General features: G+C 45.7%; 2 protein-coding genes across 3 annotated transcripts in view; one reads left to right on the top strand and one right to left on the bottom strand.

Annotated features, from left to right (window-relative positions):
* Positions 1 to 8,780: 8,780 nt before the first annotated feature.
* VAMP1 (vesicle associated membrane protein 1) overlaps positions 8,781 to 22,605 on the bottom strand; it is a 40,732-nt gene continuing 26,907 nt past the window's right edge. Inside the window, exon 5 of the mRNA XM_082075535.1 lies at positions 8,781 to 10,689. Within this exon, the coding sequence (XP_081931661.1) occupies positions 10,559 to 10,689 (131 nt within the window). The 3' untranslated portion in view covers positions 8,781 to 10,558. The remainder of the gene's footprint in view (positions 10,690 to 22,605) is intronic.
* TAPBPL (TAP binding protein like) lies at positions 10,552 to 18,043 on the top strand. 2 transcript variants are annotated; one of them, XM_082075515.1, is made up of 7 exons: positions 10,552 to 11,461; positions 11,771 to 12,019; positions 13,312 to 13,590; positions 14,044 to 14,385; positions 14,571 to 14,891; positions 15,617 to 15,706; positions 15,943 to 18,043. In XM_082075515.1, exons 1-7 carry the CDS (start codon positions 11,338 to 11,340, stop codon positions 15,981 to 15,983), a joined length of 1,446 nt encoding a protein of 481 aa, XP_081931641.1. In that variant the 5' UTR covers positions 10,552 to 11,337; the 3' UTR covers positions 15,984 to 18,043. The 2 variants fall into 2 exon arrangements, with proteins under 2 accessions (XP_081931641.1, XP_081931640.1); XM_082075514.1 differs by having other exon boundaries at positions 10,552 to 11,575.

Genomic DNA, 22,605 nt, shown 5'->3' with positions numbered 1-22,605 from the left:
TCTAGTCCAATCCCCCTGCTGGAGCAGGAACACCTAGGTGTGGTCGCACAGGAACATGTCCAGGCAGGTTTTGAATGTCTCCAGAGAAGGAGACTCCACCACTTCCCTGGGCAGCCTGTTCCAGTGCTCTGTCACCCTTACTGAGAAGAAGTTTCTTCTCAAATTTAAGTGGAACCTCTTGTGTTCCAGCTTGATCCCATTACCCCTTGTCCTATCATTGTTTGCCACCGAGAAGAGCCTGGCTCCATCCCCATGGCACTCACCCTTTATATATTTATAAACATTAATAAGGTCCCCCCTTCGTCTCCTCTTCTCCAAACTAAAGAGACCCAGCTCCCTCAGCCTTTCTTCATAAGGGAGGTGCTCCACTCCCTTAATCATCTTGGTTGCCCTACGCTGGACCCTCTCCAGCAGTTCCCTGTCCTTCTTGAACTGAGGGGCCCAGAACTGGACACAATATTCCAGATGTGGTCTCACCAGGGCGGAGTAGAGGGGAAGGAGGACCTCTCTCGATCTACTAACCACCCCCCTTCTAATACACCCCAGGATGCCATTGGCCTTCCTGGCCACAAGGGCACAGTGCTGGCTCATGGTCATCCTGTTGTCCACCAGGACCCCCAGGTCCCTTTCCCCTACACTGCTCTCTAATATGTAATCTCCCAACCTATACTGGAACCTGGGGTTGTTCCTGCCCAGGTGCAGGACTCTACACTTTCCCTTGTTAAATTTCATTAGGTTATTCCCCGCCCAACTCTCCAGCCTGTCCAGGTCCCGCTGGATGGCAGCACAGCCCTCCGGCGTGTCAGCCACTCCTCCCAGCTTGGTGTCATCAGCAAACTTGCTGATAGTACACTCAATTCCCTCGTCCAAATCGTTAATGAATATATTGAATAATATTGGCCCCAGCACTGACCCCTGAGGCACTCCACTAGATACTGGCCTCCGACTAGACTCCGCACCATTGACTACCACTCTCTGGCTTCTCTCCCTAAGCCAGTTTGCAACCCACCTCACTACTCTATTGTCTAGACCACACCTCCTCAGCTTAGCTGTGAGGATGCTGTGGGAGACTGTATCAAAGGCTTTACTGAAGTCAAGGTAGACCACATCCACCGCTCTGCCATCATCCATCCACCTTGTTACATTAATGTTTACTTTGCTTTCAAATCGGATGTGGTAGTTCCTGTACCCTCATATTCATTACACTCCCTTTCTCTGCTCCACTCTTCATTATAATTGTCCAGGTTGAAAACTATTACTTGTATTTATTTTTTATATTTATTTAGTTTTAACAAATATTTTTATTTTTTACTTCATCCTCTTTGCATAGCCACTTTCTCCTTCCTGGTTCAGTTATTTACTTATTTACTTATATGAAAGACTTTCTCTTCTTTTAAAAATACATCTTCTCATCTTTAAAAATACATTTTACAGATTGACATTTCATTATGTCTACATACATTTGAAGAAGAGTTTTCTTTGCCAGTGTCTCTTCTTACTTGCGACCTTATGGCTGTTCATCCAGGTAGCTACAGAGAGATTTTTGCTTCTTTACTTGGGGTGCAAGTTCTACCGACACTGTGCATCTCCCTCAGAAATTCTGGGCATCTTTCACATCTAATTTCCTTACCACTACAGTCCACAATAAAGAGCCTTCTTAATTCCTTGGGTTTAAATTTATTTTGAAACAAAACCTGCATGTACAGTACAGGCCTATTCTTATTTAGCTTCCCACCTAATTTATATAGAAGGAAATTATGATCACACACTCCAAATTTATTTTTATTACCCCCTTCTCTATGACTTAATTTCTATTTACAACTAATTAATCTTTTCTAGGTTTGGTGATGGTTTTATGAAGGAATTTGTCATCTGTCATGTACATGGCAGTATATTCTTACCAGGATTTCTCTCTTTTAATATTAGCTCTCTCCCTACACACCCAGTTATGAACTTGCGTGGTTCACAGCTGACTCGGAGCTGCACAAGAGAAAAGCCTCTTCTAAATTTCTGAGTTTCATCTAAACAACCTATAACATCATTCATGTGATGCTAATGCACTATTTTTATCTGCCTTTCTATCAGTCCTGAACAGCAGAATGTTTTAATACCAGGGATGACTGTTCCTCTACCATATTTCTGTTACTTTCATGATAGCTAGTTTACACCCCAAATAAGTTGCGCATATTTATTTCCTACCAATATCTGGAAGGTAGTTACAAAGACAATGGATCCGAAGTCTTCTCAATAGTAGCAGGTGATATAACAAGGGGCAATGGCAACAAACTGAAGCTTGGCAGGTTCAGGCTGAACTTCAGGAATTACTTTTTTACCAGAAAGGTAATGCAGCACTATAACAGGTACCCAGAAAGGTGGCAGTATCTCCACCCTTGGAGGGTTTCCAGACTTGATTGGACAAAACCATGGTGACCTTTTTGAGCCAGAGGTTAGTTCAGAGAGCTCTGGACATCTCCTCCCACGATGACTTCTCTGATTCCCCATAGTACACAGGGATCTGCTTCCCTGGCCTCACCCACTTCCTTTAGCTGCACTACCTGTATTGTTTGCTGCAGCTTCTCTCATCACAATTAGTATATTCTTTCCCTTTGTGTCTAGGCCTCTGCCCATCGATACCTCCTTATCTGTCATCACGTACTTATTTAACTGGTTTTCATCTCCCTGTGCAGGAAAACAGATACACAGGCCTCTCCCAGCAGTTGCAGCATCACTGAATGGCTCTCTTGAACATGATACCTACACAGTAAAATTATATTTACTAGCTGGCCTAGTAAGTTGAATATTTTTTTACCAAAGCTGTTCCTTTTATCCAGGCTGATCCAGCATGCAATGGATTGCAGCCCTGGAGAATGGAAGGGAGTTCCAGCTTTAGCAGACGCCTGGAGAGATTTGTTTGTGAAGAATACTCCAGAGTGGCTTGCTACTCTGCAAAACAAAGTCTGCCGCAACCGCAACATGACCTATTTGAAGATGTACCTGTTCACTGAAGGAAGATTGGACTCGATGACCTTTGAAGGTCCCTTCCAACCCAAACTATTCTATGATTTTATAGTGATTCTATGATTCTATGATATGCTGTGTTGGAGCCCCTTCACGGACAGTAACTCACAACTCATTTCACAGCCACAGCATAGGCTACAGACCTCCCCCAGCTCCTCTGCATAAACAGTTAATGGGCAAATCTGCTGAAATGCAGTTTTGGCTCCACTGGAGCAGGTACAAAAAATATCAAAGAAAGGAGCCTTGCCTGAGCAAGCGGGTGAAGGAACTGCACAGACAATTGTGCTCTGCATCATTGGCTCATAGGAATATGTAGGTGCCCTCTGAGAGCACAGATAATGCCATATAATAACATGTAGGGCCAGGGGAGTGGAGATGAGTGCAACTCAGATTGAAGTAGGATGCAGGGAGCCACAGAGTGTGGTGGTAGGTGTGTGATATGACCTCAGTGAGGCAGTGGGAGAGGTACTCAGAGCAGGTGGCCACATGTGACAGCTCAGGGCTCCTAAGCATAACTTCAGCAGGAAGAGTTACTATTCCTTGTGAGGCTTTTCCAAGAAGGACTGCAGTGGTGAGTGAGGAGGCAATTTGGAAGCATCAAGAAGCTGTATCCAGCCAGCACACGGTGCTTCTTGCGCTGGATATCAGGAAGTTCTACTGGAAGAGCTGTGGCTAGGGGTTATGGTGGCTTCCTGCTGTTATAAATGAAGACGAGTTTTTGAGCTAATCAATTAATTTTATTAAGCAAGCGAATTTAAAGCAAGCGGTAATTAGGCAAAACAGCGCTGGGTGACCAGGGGAACTCGGTTCCGCCAACGGCACAACAACTCAACTTTTCGTGTGTGCTTATATTTGTTATGCCCTCGTTCACGCGCTGGGACACCCTGACGAGTTAGCTCCTGGTTGGCTAGTTGACAGTGTCCACGCGCTACCGGGCGCTCTGTTATCCGTTGCACCATCCGGGCACTCTGTTATCCGTTTCCTCCAGATGTTGGCTTAATTACTATTACAAAGTTCTACAAAACATAATCAATCTTGCACAAGCGCAGTTACTGCTTACAACAATATGCATAATATAATTGAATCCTACTCGATTTGTTCAACAATAACAATTTTGACCATCACTTATTACAATTCCCCCCTTTCCTTTTTACTCATTTATTTGTTGATCAAATCGAGTTACCGCTTCTCGGGCCAGTAAGGTCATTTCAGCTTCTTCATCAGTACCATGTTTCTGTAGCAGCATAAGGTGTACCTTCTCTACACGGCTTTTAACTAGTCCAATAAGTCGATTTAGGATACAGGGTCCAAAGGTTAGGGTAAGTAATAATATTATCAAGGGTCCAGCTATTGTGGGTAGCAATGTAGTTAGCCACGGAGACTGAGTAAACCAAGACTCGTACCACCCTTTTGCAGCTTCTCTTTCCCTTTTTCTCTGTTCCAGTCTCTCCCTTAATTTTGCCATCGAGTCTCGGACTACCCCTGTGTGATCTGCATAAAAACAACACTCTTCCTTCAAGGCTGCACATAGTCCCCCTTGCTGTAAGAAAAGGAGATCCATCCCTCTCCTGTTTTGTAACACGACTTCAGATAGTGAGGTTAGAGATCTCTCTAAGGTGGTTATGGAGTTTCCAATTCTCTCTAGGTCCTCATCTATCGCAGTCTTCAAGGAATTGAACCCTTGATTTTGTTGAACAAGTGAAGCTATCCCTGTTCCTGCTCCAGCTACCCCTAACCCTAGCAACATAGCTATAGTAATGGCCGTAATGGGTTCTCGCTTGGTACGATGGAGCCCTGTATCCCAAATATCATACATCACATCTTCTGGATGATATAATATCTTTGGAATAATGGTAACTGACATGCAATACTCTCGGGAACTGTTAAACACCTTTGAAGACACACATGGAGTAAGTCCCGTCCTGGAACATATCCATTTTGTTTCATTCGGGGGAATAACATATCCTGTGGTTTCATTAAGGCTCGGTATGATATTCCCACAAAGTGACCTCTTGGAATTTGGTACTTTACCTATACAAGTCCCTATCCCAGTTACATGTTGCATAGTTATCCCTCTTTTCTGCTTTTCCCAAAGACACTGAATAGGTGCATACTCCTGCAGGTCCCCATCCGACCTTTAAAAACTTATCAGTATTTGCTGGAGGAATTGGCCAGTTTGAGGCAATTGTTTCACACCCCCAGTAAGCGCGGTAATAGTGTCCTGGGGTATTACAATATGAGGGCCCTGTGCTAGGGCACATATAAAACCCTATTTTGTTAAGGCATGGCTCAACCTGAACTAATTGGCATAAGGTTGGAGTAAAAGAGGGTGACCCTGATGTGGTCTGTTGTTGTATTATCATTTGGTCCTCCCATCAATAGAGGGTCCATTTAAAAGGTTGGTGGGAACTCCCCTGATTTATTGCTATTATTACCGGTAAGGTAAGGAGGATTAGGGAGAGCGACCCAGCCCAGGTTCATTTTGTTGAGGGTTGTTTGCTTAATGGAGCTGCTTTATTTTAGAAGTTTTCGGAGGCACTTGCCAATCCCCACAAGGATACCCCTCTGCCTTACCCTGGGCCTATTCTGTTGCTTCAGAATAGCCGGGTAGGTTATCTTCTCGGCAGCAGTTGTAGTCTTCAGGGGACTGCCTCCTGAATTCTCTCCTTGTTCTGCCACAACCCACTTTCCAATACTCAACCCAACAGGGCTATTTTCGAATACAAGGTTTCGGCCACTATCCCGAATCCTCGCAGGGTTTGGAACACTTCCTGTATCTTTTCTTACCAAAACGCTTCTTTACACTTCCTTTTGGTTATTTCCCAAATGTCTGGACTTATGGGTCATACAGAAAGTACTGAATATTTGTACTACACTCTATGTTCTTAACTATAAGTTCCTCTCCTAACTGTGCAACAGTTTTGTACCGATCTCTTCTATAATGTCCGTATCTAGGCCAATTTTCCCGTCCAGTAATTCTTAATATTTCCACAGTATCTATGGTTTTTCCCAAACACTCATTACACCGTTCAACATAAGGAAACTTTTCCCACTGCTGTATCCCGCACCCGCTACACACACACATACCCAAGGATTACATTGTTTGCATACAGGACACGCGATATGTGACTTCTGCAATTCCTTACAGTTGTTCATAAGAAGCCTAGTATCTACGGCTATACGTCATGTGTCTGTTTCCTCCTGAAGGTCAACTTTAACTCGTCCGGGTTCCCGGCGACTTCCCAGTCTGTATGTAGGATAGGACCTTTCACTCGGCTAGCGTGTGTCCATCCTCTTTCTGCGGTGCGGACTGCGGTATCTGTGGTGAGTAAAACAAGGAAAGGTCCCTCCCAGCGAGGGGTTAACGATGATTCCTTCCATGTTTTTATGAGTACTTGATCTCCTGGTTTAATACTATGTATTGCTATATCTAAAGGTGGTCTTTGAACCACCAGGCCTCGCTTTAACAGTTCTTGCCTCCTTTTCATGAGTTCTATAAGATATTCTTGTAACATCTTTTCTTCCACTTTAGGGTGTTCGATTGGTTTCTCCAAATCATAGGGCATTCCATATAACATTTCAAAGGAGGAAAGTCCTGTATCAGCCCTCGGTTGTGTCCTTATGTTCAGGAGGGCTAAGGGGAGGCACTTCACCCAGTTCATTCTGGTTTCTATCATTAATTTGGTCAGGTGCTTTTTAATTTCTCCGTTCATCCTTTCAACTTTTCCTGAACTCTGGGGGTGCCAAGGAGTGTGATACTCCCATTTGGTTCCCAGAGCTTCTAATGTTTCTCTAATTATTTTGGAAGTAAAATGGGGCCCTCTGTCCGAATCTATAGCTAACATGATCCCATATCTAGGTATGATATGCTCTAATAATATTTTTACTACTGTCCTTGCAGTGGCCCGAGCTACTGGAAAGGCTTCAACAATGTGAGTTAGGTGGTCTACCATAACTAGAAGGTATTTATACCTGCCTACCTTTGGTAACTCCGTGAAGTCTACCTGAATCCTTTCGAATGGCCTTCTGGCTATTTGGCTCCCCCCAGGGACTCTTTCTCTAAGACGCTGTTTATTTATCCTTTGACATGTTAAACATTCTCCAACGATTCTTTTTGCTAGATCATACACCCCTAGGGTCGTGTATTTATCAGCGAATTGTTCTACCAGAGCTTGTACTCCCCAATGGGTTTGCCTATGAAACTCTCTCAAAACTCGCCAAGCCACTCCTTTTGGGAGCATTTCCCTCTCATCAGGTAGCCACCACTTTCCTTCTCGTTCAACTACTTCCATTTGTTCCAATTTTCATTTTTCCTGATTTGTAAATCTCATAGCATACTTAGTTTGTACAGGATCTTGTTCGACTGCTTTTATTACCAGTAACGCAGCTTTCTTAGCTTCCTCATCTGCTAAATTATTCCCTCTTATTTGCGTGGAGGTTCCCTTCCGATGGCCCTTTACATAAACTACCGCAATTTGTTTGGGCCCTCTTAATGCCTCCAAAGTTTGCTTTATTAAGGTCTCATGTATTAATCCCTTACCTTGAGAATTCATTAGGCCCCTCTCTTCCCAAATTTTTCCGAACGTGTGAACTACCCCAAATGCATATTTAGAATCCGTAAATATTGTTCCTCTCTTATCTTTTAACAATTGTAATGCCCTCAATACTGCGAACAGCTCACAAGCCTGCGCCGACCATCCTGAGCTAAGGGGACCCGACTCCTTAGTTGTCCAGCTGTTTCCATCTATTATGGCGTATCCTGATTTCCTTTTTCCGTCCACTAGGTTTTCTATGAGTGTCTGGGTCCTCCCACTCAAAGGCAAAATAATTTCGACTTTCCTCATCTAGTGGGCAAGTCCAAAAGGCATCTCTTAAGTCTATCACACCACACCACTTATCATCCGGGCTTAGATGACTCAGAAGGGTATACGGGTTAGCCACCACGGGAAATCGACTCACAGTCCCCTTGTTTACCTCCCTCAGGTCATGTACCAGCCTCCATTTCCCATCTTCTTTTTTTTTTACAGGTAAAATGGGGGTGTTAAAGGGAGACATGCAAGGTTCAAGCAAGCCTTTTTCTAACAACCTTTCTATTTCTGGTTTCAACCCCCTTCGACCTTCTTCAGATATTGGATATTGTCTTACCCGAATGGGTATTTCTGGGCTAGAGATTTTAACTTTAAAGGGCATTGTGTTCAGTTTCTCTACTGAATCCTCCGTATACCACACTTCAGGATTAATTTTATTCTCATCTTCCACCCTGAGAGGACATAATCTTATCCGAATTTCTTTCTCCATTACTTCTAAATTAACACCCAATTCGATTATTAAATCCTGCCCCAAGAGATTATATTCAGCTTCAGGAACTAGAAGTAAATTTCCCACTCCTATTGTGGAGTTGGTTTCGATAATCACCCCCTTTATAACAGGAACACGAAATGGCTCCCCTTTTGCCCCAATTACTTGGATGGTGTCGGAGGATATTTTGCATCCCCTGGGCAAGGCTTGTATGGTAGATTGCTCTGCCCCGGAATCAACAAGAAATTCAAAAGTCCTCCGCTCTTTTTCATCCTCTCTCCTGACATACACTTTCTGAGCTTCCCTCAATAGTTCATCTAACAACATTTCCAACTTTCTGTTGCCCTTAGTTTCTATCACTTCTCTAGGGGAGCTCGCACCATCTCAGGTGTCAGGCTACCCCGAGAGGCATACGGCTTGTCCTCCCCCACGCCTCCTTCCCCCTCCACTGCTTCTAGCAGCGGTTTGTTGTTTGTTTGTTTTTTTTTTTTGCTGCAGTTTAGACACAGGCAAGGCCACATGGACGGGGGAGGTTCAGTTTATCTTACAACTTAGCATAGGCTTGTGATTTATGTTACAACACAGGCCTGGGATATTTCGCTTTCTTATTTTTCGATTTAATTCCAGTCATAATATACTTCATATGCGGTTCCAATTACCTCAGCGATAGTTACGTTCCTCAGTCTCATTTACCTTTGCAGGTGTCAGAAAAACAACATATTAAACATCAATTCCTTACATTAATTTTAGATCCAAATCAGTCTATCCACAGAACAACACTAACTTCAATACAGCTAACTCAGAATTTCACATTCAAATCACTTCCCCCACTAATTTATTTTCATGTGTACAGATGCATCTTAACGGGGAACAAGGTGGTACTTTAATAATGGAACCGGTTCTCATTTTGTAATTATACCATCCCCAAACCAGGACCCCCAATCCGGTGTGCACAGATGCCAAAACAAAGCCAGCATGCCAGAAAGAAAAGCACTGGCTATCACACACAAAACTCCATTACCACATTCACACAGTTAAGATCGCTTGCAGTTCATCTCACGTATATGTATTAGGTCCTAAGAATGGATCAACCCGCTCAGCTACTCCTAGCGGGTCCTCTAAAAGACTCCCCATTTCCTTTTTAAAATCTCTAACATCTCCCGAGTTTAGAGGCACTGACACAAATCCAATCCTCAAATGACCCAAATATTGACCAAAACAAATAATCTGGTCTGATCTGCTGGTTACCCCAGACATACATACAATAATATACCATTTTCTCTTTACTCTTGTTTCTCGTGCAAAATGCACCTTCCCAATTTTTGAGCATCAGGCCCAATGGGGTATCTCGGGGAATATCCGGTAACCTCTCCTTGGGTCCCTTCCCCATGGGATCAGAAGGCTTGCTCTTCCTCTGTCCCATCTTCTGGAGTGCCTTCTTTCACACACACACGCACCCCTCGTTCGTGGCTCACGCCCTCGCGGGCAATGAGAACCGCACTGCTAGAGGGTCTCGCTCTGTCTTACGGCAGAGTCCACACTCGCTTCGCTTCCTCCCCAAAAGGGGGGGGCGTCTCGTTCAGGCACACTCCAGGAAACCCACTATACTTACCCTCCCTGGGGTCTTGGCTCTTTGTGCACAAAGTTTTACGGGGTTTAATTCTTTTGCCTAATTACCTGAATTTAGGGTTCGGAGGTTAAGGTTTCAGGGCGATCCTTCATCCACTCCAGGGCCGTCTGAAAATGGGACGGGGCGCCTCCCTGAAGTTTAGAAGTCCCTCCTAGAAATCCTTAATCCGAGTCACGGCACCAAAATTTGTTATAAATGAAGACAAGTTTTTGAGCTAATCAATTAATTTTATTAAGCAAGCGAATTTAAAGCAAGCGGTAATTAGGCAAAACAGCGCTGGGTGACCGGGGGAACTCGGTTCCGCCAACGGCACAACAACTCAACTTTTCGTGTGTGCTTATATTTGTTATGCACTCGTTCACGCGCTGGGACACCCTGACGAATTAGCTCCTGGTTGGCTAGTCGACAGTGTCCACGCGCTACCGGGCGCTCTGTTATCCGTTGCACCATCCGGGCACTCTGTTATCCGTTTCCTCCAGATGTTGGCTTAATTACTATTACAAAGTTCTACAAAACATAATCAATCTTGCACAAGCACAGTTACTGCTTACAACAATATGCATAATATAATTGAATCCTACTCGATTTGTTCAACAATAACAATTTTGACCATCACATATTACACTGCAAGTGTGCATACATGATCACAGCAGGCCACAGCAAGGGTAAGTCGTGGTACTGCAGGGCTGGCAAAGCTGTGAAGAACAGACCAGCAGAGAAGCAGCCATTTTCTTTCTGTGTGTCTGAAAGACAAGGAAATAGGCAGTAGTTAAAATACCATCAGAGCTCACCCATTTCCTCTCTCACGGCTTGATTTTTTTCCCAGGATGTTTTATCCCCTGGAGTCGGGGCTGACTTGGCAGCTCGTGGTGGCACCACATGCTGCTGGGCTTGTGGGGCTTGGCCATGCTGCTGCAGAGCAAAACCGGCTCCTGTGCAGTTAAAGAAGAATCCGCAGCGGGGGGTGGGGGGGGAAGCTTCAACATCCAAGTCTCTCACGAAGATAAAGTCATCTGAAAAGCAAGCGAACAGAGATGTGACTGCTTTCAGAGGCTGCTGGAGGTCTGGTGGAGATGAGTTTGCACACAGAAGCGCAGTGGGAAAGGCTGATATAACATTGACCTTTAAAAGGACCTGGCAGAAGCAGCTCAGCCGCAGGTTTGGCGATGTGCCTTGATCTCAGCTGATCGCGCCGCACTTAACCCGCTGCCTCACGTCTCCTATGTGTGGCAAAGCAAGAGTTAACGCTTTAAGGGTCGAGGGGTTTTTTTTTGCCCTTGTGCTTTGCTAGAGTGAAAGCGAAACCAAGCGCAGCGCAGCAGCCGGGCTGCCTTCCGCCGGGGTTCCAGGGCTTGGAGCAGGCCGGGGAGGCCGCGGCGCTGAGGGGCAGGATGGCCGGGGGGCTGCGGCTGCTGCGCGGGGCCCTGGGTGTCCGTGGGGACCCGCATCTCGGCGCGGCCGTGGCGCTGTGCGGGGCGCTGCTGCTCTGCGGGGCTCTGCCGGCCCTGGCGGCGGGTGAGCGACGGACCGGGGGGAGGGCCGGGGCGGCGGCCGGGGTTCCTCCTGCGTTCACCCCCCGCCCCACCTCACCGCTTCATCGGCACAGTGCAAACGCGGGTCTTCCTGAAGGTCACTGCTGTTGCCAGGGGAGGGTGGTGCAGGGCCAGAGGGGGTGGCTGCCAGCAGGGCTGGGAGGACAACCCCAAAGCGGCAGCCAGCCCCCAGCCTCCCCATTATTTATCCACTATCCCAGGAAAGCTCATACCCTCTTGTGTGTTTGCAATGGGGTTCATGCATTCAGCCCGTTCTTTTCTCTCCCTAAAGGACCAGCGCAGGCTCCCACACCAGCGCCTCCATTTCGCAGGGTGGATATCGCCCTGGGCTGCTTCTACCTGGGGGAAGATGCGGGGGGCTCGCCCCGTGCCTCCGGGGGCTCATCCTCCAAGCATCCTGCCACCCTCGTGCTGAGGAGTGTCAGCGTCAGAGATGACGGGAACTTGGATGATGTGACGGAGTACAAAGCCCCACAGAAAAAACCTGACTCCTCTTCTCCCGTTGTCTTTGAAGCCTCAGGTGAGTGGGAGAGCTGGGGTGGGAGACCTGCCACCGGGGTTTTGGCTGCTTTCCTATACTGGGCTTCTACATGATTTTTCTTTGACTGAGTTTAGACAATTTTTGAATGGCCACTAGAGTTACATGCGTGATTCCCTGAATTCAGCAATTTGGACTTTAAGAAAGGAAGTTTGTGGAAGATATTAGAAATCCCTGTTGAGGTACTTCCTTCCAACTAGGGCTATCCTAGATTGCCTATCTCTTGGGAAATACGTTGCCAAAACCAACTGAGGAATTATTCCACTAAACAATATTACAGCACTTGTAAAAAGTGTTCACATCTTTAGCCGTGAGGATATTTTTTGCTAGCAGGAATCATGGCAGTAAGTGGACATGAAGCAGAACTGTCCTGCTCACAAGGCCGGCTCTGTGCAGCTTGGCTCTCCTTACTTCACTCATGGGTGCAGACCTGCAGTCCAGTTTCTGTTCCCCTTGCTATGCATGTAGCTTTATAAACAGAGTCAAGCAAAGGTGTGAGCCTGTACTTGGCTGTGGTCTTGTTTGCTGCCTACAGTGGCTGTCTGCGAGCATGGGCTTTGCTACAAGCTTATCTGAGACCCAGAGAATTTTTCAGAGAGGAAACTGAGGGTCCAGCAGGATCCATTGTCATGGGTCCATGCTGTCCTTCAAGTGGTGTGGATGGACTGGGCATGAGTGAGTTCAAGCACACGACAGCCAGGCTACTGTTAGGCATTGCAGACACGGAGTTAATTTCCATGGAAAGCATGTGTAAAAGGTCACTAGGATGCTTATGCCTCTGCTTAAGCCCATGCTGTGATCAAAGGCACAAATACAGTGTGTCTCTATGTCCAGCCACTCCTGCCTTCCTGCCACCCTCTCTTTCCTTACCTGGGATTCTTCAGTATCCCCTTTGTTTCTCTATTAAGGCCGAAAAAGGATAAACATTGCAGGTCTTTACTGGGCATATCACATAAACTGCTTGCCTTCTCGAGCTAGCTAGAGGGAATCTGTTCTGTTTATTCTCCTATCCTAACAGCTTCCTTTGCCCAGAGAGAACTCTGTGCAATCTGGCAGGATAAAATACAATCAACAGACTGAGGGATGTAAGAAAGTCACAACAAACCTCTCATATTCTTTACGGGCCTTCATCTGTTAAGCATAGCCTGGTATTTCTGGGCTCTGACTGACCCCAACAGTGCATGTTGGCCCTTCAAAATAATGTGTCTCATCAGCTTGCACTTTCTTTCCCCTTTTGGATTCAGATGACTAAATCTCTTCCTCTGTCCTCACAGCCCAGTCAGTATCCATCCCACATGCAGAGTCCCTGCTGCACACAGACTGTGATGGGGAGGAGGTGAACTGCGAGATCTCCCCATACAGCCCCCAGCAGGCTGGCGAGGGGCCCTGCCAAACCTCCTGGTTCATCGCAAACCTGCGGCTCTCCAGCGGGATCAGTATTGCCCTCGTGCTCAAAGGACCACATTGCAGCAGCCAGGAAGAGGAGCACCATGCAACACTGCACCCAAAGCTGAGGATTCCTATGAGCAAGGAGGGGACATTGCTGACCACAGGTGACCAGGTTGCCCAAGGTGCCCCCACAGCACTAAGGGACATGATGGGAGGGGAGCCTGCCTCCCCAAGAGTCCCATACCCACCCCCGCCAACAGAACCTGAGGGCTGCTTGGAGTAGGTGCCTAGGGAAAGAGGGTTTGTGCAGATTGCCCCCCACCCTGCCTTCTGTCAGGGTTTCCCATGCCCCAGCCCCTGAGGATGATAAGCACCTTCAAGTCCGTGATGTGAACTTGGTGTTTGCCTGTCTCCCTTCCCTGCTAACCCCACCAGAGTGTCTTCCTCCAGCTCTTCAGTCCACATGGCCCCTGGGGCATCACATAAGATGCCTGTGCCTCCTCCTCCTCTGGGTGAGGAGCTCACTGCCAGCCCTTCCACCAGCCCTTCCCACCCAAGGATGCCTCTTAAACCACATCTGTTAACTCTCTGCTTGCCTGTGACCTTTCTGTTTCTAGTTGAGTTTCAGTCATCGTCACGCAACACTTCCCTGCGCGCACGTCTTGGCAGCTCAGTCACCCTTGACTGCCACTTTGCCTTGGCTCCCAGCTCCACATTGTCCTCCCTGGAATGGAGGAGGCAGCACCGAGGAAGCGGCCGTAGACTTTTCTGGTATGAAGTGGAGAGCATAGGCTCAGTAACACAGCCAAAAGTCCATGTGGATGTGGCAGAGCTGCTGGGGAATGGAGATGCATCGCTTAGCCTGCAAGAAGTGAGCGTGGGAGATGAAGGGACGTACATCTGTTTGGTGTCCACCCCACTGCATAAGGTCCAGCACAACATCCATCTTCAAGTGGCCGGTGAGGAAGGCAAATGCCTTGGGGCAACAGGAGTCCCATGTCCCCAAGCACTGAAGCTTTGCCCTGCACCTTTAACACATTGCTCCCAACACTCACCATCGCAGGCAGCTTGTCTTCTGCCCCTTGTGCATGGGAACTTTTGTACTCTGCTAACAGTAAGTCAGTTGCCTGTTTATCTCCTCCAGAGCCTCCAAGAGTTCGTTTGATTCCAGAAGTGGTGTCATTTGAGAGAGGTGTGACTACTACTCTGACCTGCAACATTGCTGGCTATTACCCCCTGGACGTCTCGGTGAGCTGGACACAGAAGACTCCTAAGAAAGCAAAAATCCGTCTCTCAAACGCACGTTTCTCCAGCCACCGACAAAGCCGAGATGGCACCTACAGCATCACCTCCTACCTCAGCATCAGCTCAGCCACAGCACAGGCACCGGCCACCTACAGCTGCCGTGTTTCACACATGGCCCTGGAAAAGCCCATCTCTGTGAGTGCCCATCTTAAGGCACCAGGTAAGTGTTGGAGCAGAGGAGCAAGTTCTTCGTCCTTCCTGGACTTCCTCCCACCTCATCCACCTACCACAGAGATCAAAACCTCTGAGACACACCACACCTGCCTGTTTCTCCCTGCTTTCCTTCTGGTGTCCTTTCATACCTATCCTCTCCATCCTGCTCTTCCCTTTCCCTTTCACTTCCTCAGCTTTTATTTCACTCCCTGAACCTTTTGAGGAGCAAATATCTCATTTCATTCAGGGGAAAAGAGATTTTATGACCAAAAGTGGAGCAACAGAGCAAAAGGTTGTAGTATGTGGGCTGTACTCTGCCAGACAGGCACAAGAAAACAGCCATGCTCAGGGAATTAGATGCTGAGCTGGACTTGATGTTCAACTGGAAACTGATGCTGCTCAGGCACTATAGCAAAAAACCCTTCCCTCCCATCGGAGCTTGGGGTTCTCACTCTCCCTGCTGATGGGAGATTGCTCCTGTGTCTCCTCCTGACCCATCAGGGAAAAGCAAGCAATACTGTGGTTTAACAAATTACAACCCATCAGTCCAGCCAGTATAACTGGCCATGGGTCTGTGTGGCTTTAGCTCATGTGTGTCTTGTCACATCGGTGTACCTGACAAGAGCTTGTGCACGGTCAGTTGCTGGGGAACTTCATTTAACTTGGACAAGTCACTGGCTGTTCAGATGCTCCAGCCAACATCAGATCACTGATCCTCCTCTTCCTCTGCAGAGCAAACGGGATCAGAAGGACTGCTGGGGAGTTTCATCGCTACCATCATTTTCATTGTTGTCCTCTTCATTGTGCTCGGGAGAAGAGCAGGTAGGAGTTTAAAACGCTGAGCCACTTGCCGGGTGGGCAAGAGGCAGCAAGGAGCATCTCTTTCTGCCCTGCACCCCTGCTCAGGAGAGGTGGGGATCAGGATATCCCAGAATCCTGGAGGGAGGGATGGGGAGCAGATGAGCTGGAGACTCATTTCTGGTGGAAGGCAGCATGAGGCAATGCTTTGCACAGCTTTGGTCTTCCTGCATCTTCAATATTTTTCCTCTTCTTTTCAGCTAAACCAGAGTCTGAGCAACTTTCAAGGGCTTCAGAATAGACGAAACCCTTATGTCACTCACCTGCAGTCCTTTGTTTCCCATCCCTTGACAAATCCTGCTCCGGAGAGCCAACCCTGTCCAAATATTAACAGAACTATTGGTCAGTATGGGAGGGGTAGGGCTGCCCTTGATGAACGAGGTGAGTGACTGATCAGAGGTGGACTCACAGGAAAACATGTCGTCATCTTGGGAGGGCAACATCCATCACCTCAGCTCTTTGCTGGGATGCTGAATTACAGGTAACCCACATACCTTTTTAGAAATGCCTCTTCTCTAGTTTCAGGGAAAATTAAATTGTATATAGATGAGTATTTGTGTGACTGTGTATATGTATGTATGTATACAGATACATGCATGTGTACATGTTGTAAATAGGTATGCAACATTTACACATGTATGTAAATATGTATCTGTAGCTGTATATGGATACATTTGGTTAATGCCTATGAGGCAAGTGTTTAAGATATTTATGTGTGTGTGTATGTGTTTAGCCTGTGATGTTGGGCAAATATGTAGGCAAAATTGGGACTTCAAAATGGTAAATCCTCAAACAAAGGAAGTTATGGGTTAAACTGATCACAGATCAAACAAGCAGAAAAATATAACTCTCCAGGAGAAAGTTACAATAATATTTTTAATAGAAATTTCACTTCTAGAAGCTTACAAGATGGAGAAAATCTGCTGTTCTGTAGCTGCAAAAAAAAGATGGGCTTGATTAAATGCTTTTCCTGCCTAACAGGGAATTTGAAAGTAACATATAGAAATTTTGTATATAACCAACAAGGGGAAAAAACGCAGAAGGAAGGTGTGGATGGAAAGGAGGTATATAGCACATAATAAAAGTGAGAATTTATGGAGCATACAAGGTGATAAGGAGCGTTCAAAATAATCTGGAAAAACTGGATTGCTGCAAGTGCTAACGGCACTTGGAAGGTATTTTTTCAAAATACGTTGAAAACCAATAAATTCTAGCAATGGCTTAGGCTCTTACTGTGTGGATATAGGTCAAACAGTTGACAGAGATTATTTTTCATGGAGGCTTTCTTATACAGAAAAGATGGTTGGTTGTAAATGAAAAGAAACAGCATTGTGTATTCTTACTACATAAGGATGGTAAACGACTTTCTATTTGTGAACTAAGGAGGGTTTTAACAGCATCTGTTAAGTGTATTTTTGGATCAGTAGCCAAGAAAATTTGCATCTCAGAATCATAAAAGATTTGACTGAGGAGACACCTGGCCCAATAGAGTTAGGTTTTTAAACATTCTGGCATATTAGAGAAATCGCAAGATCTTGGAAAAGCGTGTTGTGCCTGTGTTCACAGAGAGAAAATGAGATGACATCAACGACTGTTAGATGGTTGTGTAGTAATAATAATAGGTACAAGAGTGTGAAGTTACTACAAACCAGCTAACAAAGGCTTCAACAATGAAAATAACATCAATAATTTAGTATATTTTTTAAAAAAAAAGTTAAAAACTTGATGTCATTATTCGATGAAATAATACATTTGGTTGATAAAAACACTGATACAGATTTAACAAACCAATAAATTTGTAAATTCTGAACAAAAAATAATAGTGCATGTATGCATCATAATTTGCATTATAGGGATTAATTATGAGCTAACAGATGAATGGCAAAAATTCGTTGTCCGTAAAAGAAACAGCAATCACTGCTGAAAACGTGTGCCTCTCTGCAAGAACTGTGCTGCTTAATATTTGCATCAGGAAATACAATTGTAAAAAAATATTTTTGATAAAATTTCCAAACGGAAAGATCAGTAGCTAAAGTGCAGGGAGTCTTCCAGATCAACATAAGTCACCTGGCCAGCTGAACATGCTGAAACAAGATAAGATGCTCAGCAATGTCAGTGGAGTCTCCTCAGGCACAGGACCAGCACGCTGTGTCAATGCTGTTGATCTACGAATCCCTATCAGTTTCCTGACTTGTGAGTGACTACTGACAGAATGTAACTGCTGGTGGAAGTAGTTTGTGCTTGTATCAATTCCTCTTAATTTTTGATGTGTCACCAATAAATGAGTATTTTTAGTTCCAAGGGTTGTCCTCTATGTCTGTGCACCTCCCCACGCCGCTCTGTGGGGTCCAGCCCACTGTGTGGCTCCATGGCCAGTGAACAGGGGGGCTGAGCCCCACACAGAGGGGGAAACCACCTGGGACTTGGGAAGGGCAGCTCCAAGGGACCCTGGGTGTCAATACTGGTCTCCTCACTCCCACAGGCTGCCACTCTGGAGCAGGACTCACAGAAGCTCTTCGTAGTGCCTGCTGTATTCAAAGACCCCCCAGATAACTGGTGGGTATGTGATAGTGGCTCCTGTGCAGCCAGGGAGGATGGGCAAGCTGCCGAGAGCAGGAACGTCACTAGCGACCACTGGAGAAGTCACTGTCACCCGTGACTGCCAACACCCGATTTGGAAGCCCAGCAAAGCCCGAAGCTGCAACACCCATCAGCAGTGCAGGAGCCCATGTGGGTTTTTAACATGTTGAAAGCTTGGAGGTGATCCAGAGCAAAATGACAGGACCAATTAGGAAGGTCAGAAAGCACCTTACAGGGAGCACTTTGACACATTACTCTGGTCTTACTAAACCATTATCTCTCAATTACACCACAGAAAATATGGAGTACTGGTGGCTCCACAACCTGCAGAGAAACGCACAGTGAGAACCAACAGCTGCAAGTTATATTTAGGCATGTTCAGAGAAGAATGACATCATATACTCAACGATGAGGATGATTGTCCTAGACATCTGTGAATAAAAATGGTAGACTATCTCTCAAAGTCTTCAAATAAATTTAGTTTTCTCAAGCTGCTGTTCAAGAAAAAATTTTTTTTGAAAAGTTAATGGCATCAGTTAAAAGGGTAAAATTCCAAGGCCTGCATTACACATGAAGTGAGAACTGGTGGTTTGCCTGTCTTTTTGGCCCATAAATCAACATAAAGGAAAATAAAACAAAGGAAAAGAATAGGAGGAGATGCAAGAAATACATTAGGAGTGACCGTATTCCTCGTGAGGAGGAATATACCGTGGCACTTGATTTTATTTGTCTACCTGCTCTCTGATGCTCCCCACCAGAGTTGCTATGAGGAGTCCACATTTACTATGTCTCTGCAGGTCTCAAACTGAATTTAAACCACGAAAACAAGTAAAGCATATAAAATAACCTAAAGTAGAAAAAGTAATAGTTACTGATAAACAAAGTGATGTTGTGTTTAACAACAATCTTCCTTATATTTTAAATAGAAGCCACTTATTACAGAAAACACCACTAAGAAACTGGAAGTTCATCAGAGATAAACCTGATTGCATTATAAATACACGTATAAATAATATTATAAGTTCTGCGTCTCTGGGAGAGAGCCAGACTACCTTCCAAGGTTGAATGTGCCATGGCCAAGTGCCACATGGCATCGATGGCTGGCCACGTGAATTGAGAAGCAGGAATCGGTTATCATCTGATTAGCTGCTAGGCAGACCAAGCCATTATAAGGTATGCTGTGTCTCTATAAATAAATACTAAATGTAGGTATTTTAAACAAGTTCTTTAGGATAATTATTTGATATACCACATGAAATTTGATATGGATTTTGTCAACCTGTAAAACATAAGATTAAGTTATTTGCACTTGACTCAACACAAGATCACTTAGGTAGGGTCTGTGGCTGCGTTGTGAATATGGACAAGCCAAAACTTCTGAAGTGGTATTGAAAGAGCAGTCATTGCAAACAACAAAGCCAAGCTCAATATTGTCTTTTCCATATAGGTTCCCCTTGCTTGATTATGCCTCTGCTCATTCCGTTTAAACTAGCAAAAGAGATTCAGCAGTCTAACTACATTGGTTTAGATGCACTTTATGAACCTATCTGAAGCTCAGCCAACCTGTGCCTCAAAGAGAATATGCACTAACTAGAAGAGACAGTGAAGTGCCTAATGCACTTCAAAGCTAAACTCCTTCTCCTGTAGCCCACCAGGCATGACAGACAGTAACTCGTTAAGCCTACTGTGGAACAGGAAACCGATTTCCACACTGAATGTAGAAAAGATGCCAAACTTTCCCCCATCCTGGTCAATGAATCACTGCAACCTACTTTGTAGGGGTGGGCCAGGACAAAGCATCAGAGCCAGCATTCGTGCTCTTCTACTGTGCATTTCTTCCAGATCAGAAGCTTGAAGCAGCAAGCTCCATTGCAAGAGCTTGGCATCACAGTCCTCCGCTCAACCGGCACAATGAGCAGCGAGGGGTTCACACGTACACAGCAAGATGACTCCCACATGGCTACAGCTTCTTGAAAGTCCATGGACATCAGGTAGTTGTTCTTAATAGCTGGGTGACCTCTTTTCATAGAGAAGGTCATCTCACAGCTGCACAATGGCTGCTTCTCTTCCCTAGCACTGCCTGCAGGAATACTGCCCCTGGGCTTCTCTCTGTGAGGAGTATGAAATGCTGATCAAAGACACATCTTCACTAGCACTGTGCCTTGCTTTTCTTAGTAACAGAAATCTTCTGCATCGATCACTTTCTCTGGCCTGGCTTTCATCTCAGCTTCACTGACAGAAGCAATGGTAAGCTACAATGGGTAAATAATCTCCTGTAATATTCCACTCTCCCCGTCTCAAAAAAGAGAAAACAAAACAAAACAAAAACAAAGAAAAAAACAAACAAACAAAAAATAAGGAAAACAAGGGGGAAAGGAAAACAAGAAAAAAAAAGGAAAAGAAAAAAGGGAAAAAGGAAAAAATGGAAAGGGGGGAAAGAGAAATGGGGAAAAAGTGAAAAGGAAAAATGGGGAAAGGTAAAAAAAAAAGAGGAAAGGAAAAAAGAGGGAAAGGGAAAAAAGAAGAAAGGGGGAAAAAGGAAAAGGGGCAGAGGGAAAGAAAAGAAAAAAGCGGGGGTGGAAAGGAAAACAGAAAAGGATTGGTCTTGTCTTTTTGAAAAGCCTCCAGCTCTGTTACAACCACCCCCTAACTTGTGTGCCAAACAAAAGCATGGGACACATGCTTCCTTTCACTGCATACGTGTCACGCTAAATCAGTCCAGCTGATATCCACTGCAGAACTATGCTTCTCCTCCTAGGTCAGCTGAAAATTCAGCTTCTCCCAGCACACAGGATGGTGGGTTACCATGCATCGCCTTTCAATGACGGATGAGCAGATGCTGAAAAATGGCAGATGCCTTCAGGACGGAAAATTATCTGAGAAGCTCAAAAAGCACATCTGGAGTGGAGAGGGCTGATTTCAGCCTCTAGGACCAGCAGTAGTTGCCAACAGTTCCTGGTGAGGAGAGAGAGCAGGGGAATGAGGACCATCCCCACCCATGTCCCCAGGCAGATGCAACGGTTGCAGCATTGGGAGCTCTTTCTCTTGTACTCTGCCCCTACCACCCCTGAATCAGGAGAGGAGAAAGTAGAGGGCCACCACCAGCAACTTAATTTCTGGTGCTGACACAAACTCCTCTATCACTGTTGCTGTCGCCTTCACTAGCAGCTGGATCAAAGTGCCTGGACCACAACACCCATTACATGCTACACCAACAACCAAAAACTATGCAGGTCCTAGTTGGCTCCAATGCTACCAGGTAGCATTCATCCAAGTCCTCGGAAGATGGACAACAGCACACACCTCCCTTAGGCTTGCAGATGATAGCATGGATTTCACAGCCCGCTGGGGACACAAGCATCATGGAGTGGTATGAGAGGCTCAGGACTTCTTCTAGTTCCTCCAGACCTTTCTAGACTCTAGCTGTACTTACCTCTCACCTTTTTATTCATGCTATCTTCATCTGAAGCCCAAACAAGTCCCAGAACCCGCCTTCCACTGCCTGCCCCTGCCAAACTGGCCACCTACAGGTCCAAGAGGAGGATGTTTGATTACAGGGGTGTTCCTGGTGATCGCACAGCCTATTTCTATTCCCTCGTGCTGTTACAACTCTATGTAGAGGATTGCGGGGCATAATCCACCACCTTGGCACCCTCAGGTGCCTTCAGGAAGCAGTGAGTACTGTTGCAGGTGCTGTGCTCTGTGATCCCTCTTAAATTTCTGTTGTATGTTTTCATCTTATCATGTCCCCCACTCCACTCATTCCTCACCATAATAACTGGATTTTTCCCTGATTTCCTCTAGCCCCCTCCTCTCTCCTCAGGCAGAGCTCAAGATAAATAGAGCAACTGTATCATACTTCTCATTCATATGATATATCTCACAATATTAAATTCTATTCCAACCTTCAAACATTTTCAGGTCAGGTTTCCTGATTTGGTGTGGTTTCTGTGGTTCAGTCACCCTCCATAGATTGTTTTTTTTTTCCATGAAGCTGTCCATTCTCACTTTGAGACTGTGTAGAGTCTCTAAAAATTGGCATCATATTTACCACTTTCCCTACTTCAGGTACCACAGGGGCTGTAAGCATAGGTTAGACACTGCTCGGAGTAGCTCATCTATTTTATTCTTGAGTTCCTTTAAGACTCTTGGACAAATGCCATTGCTCCCAGCAAATCGTTACTGTTCGCTTTGTCAGTGTGTTGAACAGCTTTTTCCACAGCAGCTTCAATTTCAGACACGTTCATTGCCGAACCCCGCCCTGCGTAAGAATGGGTTCTGCC

Source organism: Streptopelia decaocto, assembly GCF_964273445.1.
Source record: "Streptopelia decaocto genome assembly, chromosome: 1".
NCBI classification, from domain to species: domain Eukaryota; kingdom Metazoa; phylum Chordata; class Aves; order Columbiformes; family Columbidae; genus Streptopelia; species Streptopelia decaocto.
The sequence above is the reverse complement of the archived record's forward strand: the minus strand, read 5'-3'. Positions and strand labels throughout refer to the sequence as shown.

What these genes read in the sequence shown, in the direction of transcription:
- TAPBPL (XM_082075514.1), top strand. Translation starts at nt 11,338, where the DNA reads ATGGCCGGGGGGCTGCGGCTGCTGCGCGGGGCCCTGGGTGTCCGTGGG. An exon ending in GGGGACATTGCTGACCACAG is followed by an intron (nt 13,591 to 14,043) that starts GTGACCAGGTTG and finishes TTCTGTTTCTAG; the next exon opens with TTGAGTTTCAGTCATCGTCA. An exon ending in TGCCCATCTTAAGGCACCAG is followed by an intron (nt 14,892 to 15,616) that starts GTAAGTGTTGGA and finishes CTTCCTCTGCAG; the next exon opens with AGCAAACGGGATCAGAAGGA.